This window comes from Rhea pennata, chromosome 5, assembly GCF_028389875.1.
Source record: "Rhea pennata isolate bPtePen1 chromosome 5, bPtePen1.pri, whole genome shotgun sequence".
NCBI lineage: Eukaryota > Metazoa > Chordata > Aves > Rheiformes > Rheidae > Rhea > Rhea pennata.
Genome location: NC_084667.1, coordinates 44,278,136 through 44,286,204, shown reverse-complemented (window position 1 = coordinate 44,286,204; position 8,069 = coordinate 44,278,136). Strand labels below are relative to the sequence as shown.

At 49.9% G+C, this 8,069-nt stretch overlaps 1 protein-coding gene across 4 annotated transcripts in view; it reads left to right on the top strand.

The window, feature by feature from the left end:
- The first annotated feature begins 1,799 nt into the window (after positions 1-1,799).
- CCDC9B (coiled-coil domain containing 9B) overlaps positions 1,800-8,069 on the top strand; it is a 49,457-nt gene continuing 43,187 nt past the window's right edge. For all 4 annotated transcript variants that reach the window (XM_062577576.1, XM_062577578.1, XM_062577577.1 and 1 more), the window contains exons 1-3: positions 1,800-1,981; positions 5,649-5,762; positions 7,591-7,695. In XM_062577576.1, the coding sequence (XP_062433560.1) occupies positions 1,970-1,981; positions 5,649-5,762; positions 7,591-7,695 (231 nt within the window). In that variant the 5' untranslated portion in view covers positions 1,800-1,969. The remainder of the gene's footprint in view (positions 1,982-5,648; positions 5,763-7,590; positions 7,696-8,069) is intronic.

Below are 8,069 nucleotides of genomic sequence, written 5' to 3'. Positions count from 1 at the left end.
ACTGATCCAGTGGGAAGGCAGCAGTAATCTCAAGAATGACACTGCCCTTCAGAGTAAAGAATCTCTGACAGTTCAGGACAAGGCCTAAGTTGAGGACAGTCCTGGTGGTATTGCAGCCTTTTCTGGTCAGGATATATGCATATACAAATGAATGTATATGTGAATGATCCCATAAATCTCATTATATTTATAAGGTTCTGCTTTCTATATTCCATTAGAGTCTCAAGAGCACAAACAGGTCTCAAAACAAGCCTATTCTGTCCTACTGCTGAAGCAGAAAAGCAGAAGCTGCTCCTTTGACGAGCCCCTTTTGCCCCTGGGTTTGTGTGTCCACAATGTTAACCAGGCATTCATCTCCTCATCCATCTTGGATGATCATACAAAAGCAGATGCATGTCATTTATGCCACTCAGACATGGCAAAGGACAGCTGAGAAATCTCAGCTGAGAAATCTCAGGCAGTGGAGTAGCTGACGCTGCTCTGGAGGAAACTGCACTCCACTCTCACAAGGGACTGTGCCTCCTGGAAACCCATGCCAGCACCATCTTCCCTGTGATTCAGGTGGGTTTCCAGGACAAGGAAAGGTTCCACATCCCCTGCATGGGCTTGTCTATCACAAATCTCTTGGGGAGCACTTGGGCAAAACTTCTTGCGTTGTTCTTCCAAGTTTCCATCCACAGCAGAGTCTTCATTTTCTTCATAAAGCCTGAATCCAGAGACACTAACTGGGGAATAGTTTCTATTGCCTTTTATCATACATTGAGTAGCTACTGATTAATATGGGTCAGTCTTTCCCACTAAGCACTTTTACCAGGTTGTGCTTCCAGCTCTTTTCATGCCTTAACTTTGATCCCCAATAGTTATAATTATGCACAGAGGAGTAGTTGGATTCAAAGTCCCTCAAAGTCTTTTAGAGGCTTCCATCAAACTGTTGTGGATTTGGGATTGAACTACTGGTAAGAGCAAGCCAATGACTCATATTACCTTTTTAGCTTTTGGGACTTATTGTCCTACTCTGACATGTTAGATGGGATAGGTATTAGCAGCTGGCCTTCTCCTTTTTAGGGTTACGTTTGAACAGAGTTGGGGGGGCCTCATTACGTTAAGGTTGAAAGTATGTCGTGGTCCTTGTGCAACAAAATCCTCCCCACAGGTGCTCCCATCTCCTATTTATTTGCTTCAGATCACTTGGAGGATGAGGTGATCTTTCCTGGCCTTTCCCTGCCTTGAACTTCTGGATGGTGCACTGGGGTCCTGGCTGTGGAGACCCAAAAGCAAATGTTCATGTCCAGGGATGAGACAATGAGAAAAAGGCCCTCTTGGCTCCTGGGCCCTCCATGGGTCACTCTGTTCTTGCCCTTGCTCTTAAATTTGACCAAAGAATTTGGTGTCAGGCATGTTCCTACCAAATGCCGCCAACTTTCTGAAAGCCTGCCTGGATGAAGACACATTAAGTGCAGGGACAGCATTCCTGGAGAGCCCCCAAAACCAATGCAGCACAAGGCAAGGCTGGTAGCAAATTTCTGACAACGGCCCCAGAGAAGACTGGTGGGATCCCCAAAGATATTTTCCTGCCACCCCACCAGGCGTACATAACAGACAGCACGAGCCTGCAGATGGCTGCGGTGTCAAGCCAAGCCTCTTGCAGCTCCCATTTTGCATTGTTTGACACGGCTTTTCCCACTTCGCCTGGGGAGCTCATGGCATCAGGAAGCTGAAGGGAGTCCTGGGGCGGGGGAGAAGGAAAGGGGGAGTGTTTCTTTTAAAAAGAGTGAGATTGGAGAGGAGGACCCAGGCACTGGAAAGCCCTGTCCGTGCTCGGTATATTAGGCAGCTGGCGCTCTTGGCTGGGAGCCCGGGTGAGGCTTTTGTAATCAAAACATGATCTCGTGTGCTGCGCGGCCGGCGCCGCAAAAGGCCGTCTGATGGCTCGCCGCAGCTAACGCTGTGCTGGCATCCGCTGTCCGACATGCACCGAGCCGTGAGTGCCGCCTGCGCTGGGCCGGGGGCGGGAGGGGGGAGGGCGTGGGGCACTTGGTGTGTGTGTGGGGGGTCCTGGCCCAAAAGGCCCTCACTTGCTCCGCGGTGGCCTTCTGCTGGCTGGGGGGGAGCCAGTGGCAGCAGAGGGGCCTTCAGGGTATGCTGTGCCCATCTCAGGGGCCGGCTCAGGGTAACCTGCTTCCCGGGGGGGTGGGAGACTGAGGCGAGGAGGGGATGATAAACAGGGAATGCTGTATATTATCTACCTGGCAAGGGTTTTGGCTGCTGCTGTCAAGTCAGAGGCTATTTTGGGTATTTCTGATGCGTTTCTTGTGCTGAGAAGCACTGCCAAAGGGCCCCTCTCCTCTTCCTCTCCCCCCCCTCCACCTTCCCTTCTCCTCACCGCTTTCTGAGGTCTCACTCAAGAAGTGACTGGTCGTGGAAGGATGAAGAAAACCCCTGCCCACAGAGATTCCCAAGAGAGGTGTCCCCTGGGCCCCCGGCTGGGCTGCACAACCCATGCCAGCTCAGAGCCGGGGGGAGGGGGAGCGTGGCAGGCCAAGACCCGGCCGTCTAACCACGCCACAAAAGTGGCTTGCTCCCCATTTCTGCTCCCGTGGCCTCTGGCTTGCCCCAGAGAGAGACTTCTTGCCCCGCAGTCCCGTGGCGCTGTCTTGCTGCCCAGCAGCTGCGGGGGGCTCCCCTGCCGCTCGCTGATTCATAGCCAGCATACATCCGTGCTGCCAGAGCCATTTATAACTGCCTGCCCCTGTCGCTGGGACATACGGGTGCCTTGGTTGCCCGGAAGAGCTTTATTCCACAGAGGGCACAACAGAGCTGCTTTGCATCCCAAGCATTGGCTCGGCCCTGGCACAGGCGGCAGAGGAGGGTGCCCAGTCCCCTCATCCCTGCTAGCTCTCTGGCATGTGGGGAAGCAGAGCATGCCACAGCAAATGCACATTAATGGCTTCATTAATAAAGGGGAGGAGGAGCACGGAGTACCAGCACAACTTTCCTTCAGTGAGTTTTTTCCAACTGGGAATGGTAAGACCCTCCCCCTGCCCCCTGCCATTAGTGCTGCTGCAACTGTAGACAAAAAGCTGACAAATGTGCAGGTCTCTTATGGAGAGGGAGAATGGCCTGGCAGGTCTTTTCCATCTTGCCTGTTTTAAAAGAGCACAAGTGCAGCTGCTGCAGTAATTTTTAAGTTCTTCCTGGGCAAGCAGCTCTGTTGGTCCCTGTTTAAAGGAATGTGAAGATGAAAGGGGTGTGTTTGAGGGCACAAACCACTTTGATCCCACCCTCAAGCAGCCCACACCCTGGTGCTCGGCAAACACCAAACCTGCCAATTTAGCACTCACAGAACAGCTTCTGTTCAGGTAAATGCTTAATTAAGCTTTAACTGGCCTTGCAAACTGGCCTTGAAAGTGTATCCACCTGCAGAGATGAGCAAGGCATCTGCTGTGTACCTGGCAGGTTTCATTCTCCTGCAAACCTGAACAAAATCCCATTGTCCAGCAGAATTTGGGGAAGTGCTTTGAATGTCTGTATCCTTCCACCTGAACATGAATGTATTCCTGTAACCCTGGAGTGGAGTCCTCAGCAAGGGCTGTTACATTGATTAAAATATCCATGTTGACTGGTGGTCAGTTGTGACATGAATGAAGATGTGCTTATGCAGCAGGTGAGGTTTGTTTTAGCAAACTGGTTCTGCTGCCTTTCCCATCTCTGCTTACTGATCGCATCTGTATCTTGCCCACCTCTTTCTGCTCAATGGCATCACCTTTTCTGCCTTTATCCCTTTTTCCAAAGAAGATGATGTAGGTAGACTTCTCCCTCTGTCTGCAGCCCCATTTTCTGCATTGAACGTCCACAGGGCCCAGAGATCTGCCCAGTCAGATCTGAGATGTAGTTAGCGCTGTTTATAATGTGAGGTCATTGCAAGGAATATCTTGCATTGCAGGGTGGTGTGGTGATTCAGCAGCTGGATCTTGTCCCTTGAAGTGCATTTCTGCGCACTTCCCACCCCAGGAAAATGTTTTATAGCTCCACTGCATGAGACACAAGACATCAAGGGTCAGGTTCACAGTACCTGAGTTCTGCCTCATTTGACATACAGGCACGCTGTAGACCCCTGTGTCTTCAGGAGCCACTGTAAGTCATTGGATAAAATGAACAAACATAGCTGGGAACATGGAGTAGGCTCAAATTCTTCCCCTTCCCTGAGCTGCAGCATTGGGCTCCTGCATGGTTTTACTCCCTTTGCCTTCAAGCCTTGGGCTTGTCTCAGCACGTTTGCTCAGCTTGAGGAGGACTGTATTTGCCAGCACCTAAAAAAACACAAAAGCATCCTTCTGCAAAACTCCACTTTAATGTGACATGGTATACAGTGAGGTGGAGGAGATGCTTTAGGGGGTCATGGGACCTTGCTCCAAGCTGAGGTGCTCAGAGCAAGATCTGATGGTGCCTAGGAGGCTACAGCAGTTGCAGGACAAGCGTGGGGCCAGGAGGGCTCCAGGGGTCACCACCTGGGTAGGCCTCTGTGCTCTGCAGGAACAGTGCAAGTCCTCAGGAGGGTTTCACCTGGGATGCCTCCAGGTCAGTGGTAGTGTGGTGACCTCTTTTCCAGCCTTTAGGACTGCTAGCACACCTCTCTGCTGTGCATTGGCTGTTGACGCTTCACAGGCACTCAGCCATGAGAGTTGCCCATAGGAGCAACATCTAATGCTAGCGAGATGTGTGATAGTTTTGTTACATTTGCTGCTCAGTTGCTCCAAACTTTCTCTACACTGCGGGCAACAAACATCCTGCATAGTAACCTAGTGCAAGGGCGATGCTTGTACGGCAGATTTTCTGCACAGGACCAAACAGCAAAGCAGGCAGGCTGGGGACAGCCTGTGGGGCAGTCAGAGTTGCAGTGGCAGCAAAACAGATATCCAGACATGCAGTGCATGCCTGTGGATCTCATGTTCTCTTTCCTCTCCTCCTCAGCCTCACTTTGTCCTGTCAAGATCTTGATGCGAGCAGAGAGGGGGGAATATGAGATCTCTGCAGCATGCAGATGCCATGCTGATAAGGAGCACAAAAACATCATTAAAAATAAACCTGTAGCACCTAGGAGATCTCAGCCTGGCTACCTTGCTCTTCATGCAAACAGCAAGCAGAGTCTAGACAATACGAGTCAACGTGCTACAGTGAGTTGATACCCATCAGCATTAATTTTCTCTAGACATAGCTGTCACTAGAATTTTTTAAAATCAGATTCTTTATCCTTCTTTTATCCTTTCCAAGGTGTTCTCTGAATGTAAATGGAGGTCACTGGATGTGCCTGAGAACATCTAAATGGTAGAGAGGGGCATCACCTAATTCTTGCAGCTAAAAAGTATGTTAATCCTAGAGCCTACTGATGGCTAGTAAAGTTGACCACCATTTTTTCACTCAAATTACCTTATTGCTGAACAAAAACTGTAAAAACAGGTCAGTTCTGACAGGAAGAATTCAACTTACAGAAGTCAGCATACTTTTTATGGAGGTCCAGGGGGAGAAATTGTAGGGAAAGACTCCTTCACTTTTCCCCTCTACCTAGCTAGTCTGAGCAGAAGGAGAGGGCTGGTGTCATGTTGGTCATAGACCATGACTGAGAAGATTTTTCCTCCTTCCATTCCCAGGATGCTGCTGTGGATGATGCTGTGCTAAGGAAGAAAGAGCAGAAAGATGTTGAACTTGATAAGAAAATCCTGGCTTTGCGGAAAAAGAATGAAGCGCTCATACGAAGGTATCAGGTAAGCCTGCCTGGTTTTCATCCTCCTCAGCCCTGTTTTGTGAAGAAGTTAGTCAGAGGTGTAGGAGTGCCTTCACTAGATAGCATTATCATGTGGGAAAATGTTTGGAGTAGGTGGGCAGAGCTCTGTCCTTGGCTACAGATGCTGAGTCACGCTGGAATGGGGCTTACCTTCCTGCTGCAGCATTTCTTCTTGCTCGACCATCTTCCCCTGTATGTATTACACTTTTTCTTCACCCTCCAGTAGCACTTCCCCCCTCTTCATGTCCTATTCCCATCTCCCCTGGTTTCTCCACCACCTGTGCTTTCCAGTACCTCATGCTTATTCTAACAGATGTGTAAGAGGTTACATTCCCAAGACATTTGCCAGCTTGATCTTGCCTGTGAGGGATGCCCACTCTTCCCAAGGCAGCAGCGTGGGCTGAGGCTCTTCCCTGACTCATCCCAGTGCTTCTGTGGAGCACAGAGGGATACAAAAGGGATCCCAGGGAAAAAGGATGACAAAGGCAAATCAAGGCTTTAGCAGCTTGTTGCTTACTTCAACCTTGCCCTCTGAGCTAGAAAGAAGCACTCCAGCTACACCGCTGCTTTTCTGTGGGCCGGATTAATCTGCTTTGGCCAAGCAAGTCCACCTGAAGGCCTACAAGCTGGCCTGGCTTGTATGGGCTAGTTTGGGAAACATTATGGTAACCTGGAGCTCTCTAGGGGTTCCTCTGCCCTTCTTCATGAGTGTCTGCACAAGGCAGCACAGAGCGCTCCGTAGGACAACTGGAAGGTAATCCTGGCAGAAGGTCCCCCTTAACTTGTCTGTGATATTCTCCTATCCATGCCCACAGCCACTTGGCTTTGAGGGCTGTCTGATGTTTGCCCACTGGGCAGACAATCTGGAGCTTAGCAAAGAGCTATGCTGAAAACCCAGAGCACACTTTGTGTTTTGGATCCAGAGCTGAAAGACTGAGAGGCCCTCTGTGCTGTGTCTTGCTCAGAAGACATTTCCTATGATACCTAAATGGCCTTACTTTTTCTGGTGGTTGCAAAAATAAAATAAAATAAAATAAAATAAAAATGGTGCCTAATGGAAAGCTATGGGAAGGGCTGAATACCCCAAGCAGTCAGGGCAGAGCAGCTCCCACCCTTGTATCGAATGCTAACCACCTACCACCACCACTAGGCTTCTAGAAGCTGCCTAGTAGATATTCATGTCCCAGTTGCTTTTCTTTAACCAGGGATGGTGCCCCAGCCTTGGGCCAGTGACAGGGACCATGGTTCTCGTGCATGGTCCTCCTTTTCTGCAGGCCTGGTCTGTCTCCCAGCCTCTCCACATGCCCCATCTCAATCTTTCCCAAACCTTGAATCTGTCATACTCCTTACCCCTCTGGAAAGGACCCCCATACTCTTTGCTTACTTCCCATTGCATATACTGAGACAATGGCACCCTAAGTCAGCAGGAGATGTGCTAAGATGCCTGTGATGCAGGGAGGAGTGAAGCAGGTCACAGCTGCCTGGAAACACAACCTCTTCCAGGGCATAGTGACAGAACATGAGTCACTGCACCATCTTTCAGAAAGGGTTCTATGCATCCTCTAGGATAAATCCTAAACAGGAACATGGACAGTAGATAGCCAAGCACTGACTGAGCACTGGTGAGCACCAAAGTCCATTGGTTTGTGTTTTGGTGGCTTCTGCTGTTGGCTCTGGTGTGCATGTGTGTCCATACCTGCATGCCTGCAGAGCTCAAGGGCTGCCTCTTCCTGAGATGGCTGAATTTAAAACCAGTCCCTTCAGCCCTTTGCTCCTAGGATCTGATAGTAAGGACATATCTGTTTCAGGAAATAGAGGAGGACAAAAAACGAGCTGAGCAGGAGGGAATGGCTGTTACCTCCAGGAGACCCAAGCAAGATGGGCTCACTATTACCATCACTAAGGCTCACAACGTAAGTGCTGCCTCCCCTTTACCACCAGCCACCTTTCACTCAAGTCCTACCTCAGTAAGTTCAAAATTGCAACTCTGGTGGAGATAGTCCCCACAGCAAAGCCCTTTCCTGCATTAAACATAGCTCCCAAACCCTCCCATAAGGATGTAAAAGCTCTGCAAAGATTTGTGCCCAAACTGATATTAGCTGATCCACACAAATTTCCAGCCATGCCCAGGCACTTGTGCCCCAAGCACACACTATGAAAAGGCAGGTAAATGAGTGTGTGAACAGGCCCACATGGCCCTGGATGGGCCCTAGGTGCAAACACCACAGCAAATATGTTGGCAGAATGCATCAGATATATCTTTGCTGTTGGAGGCATCAAGAGTGCC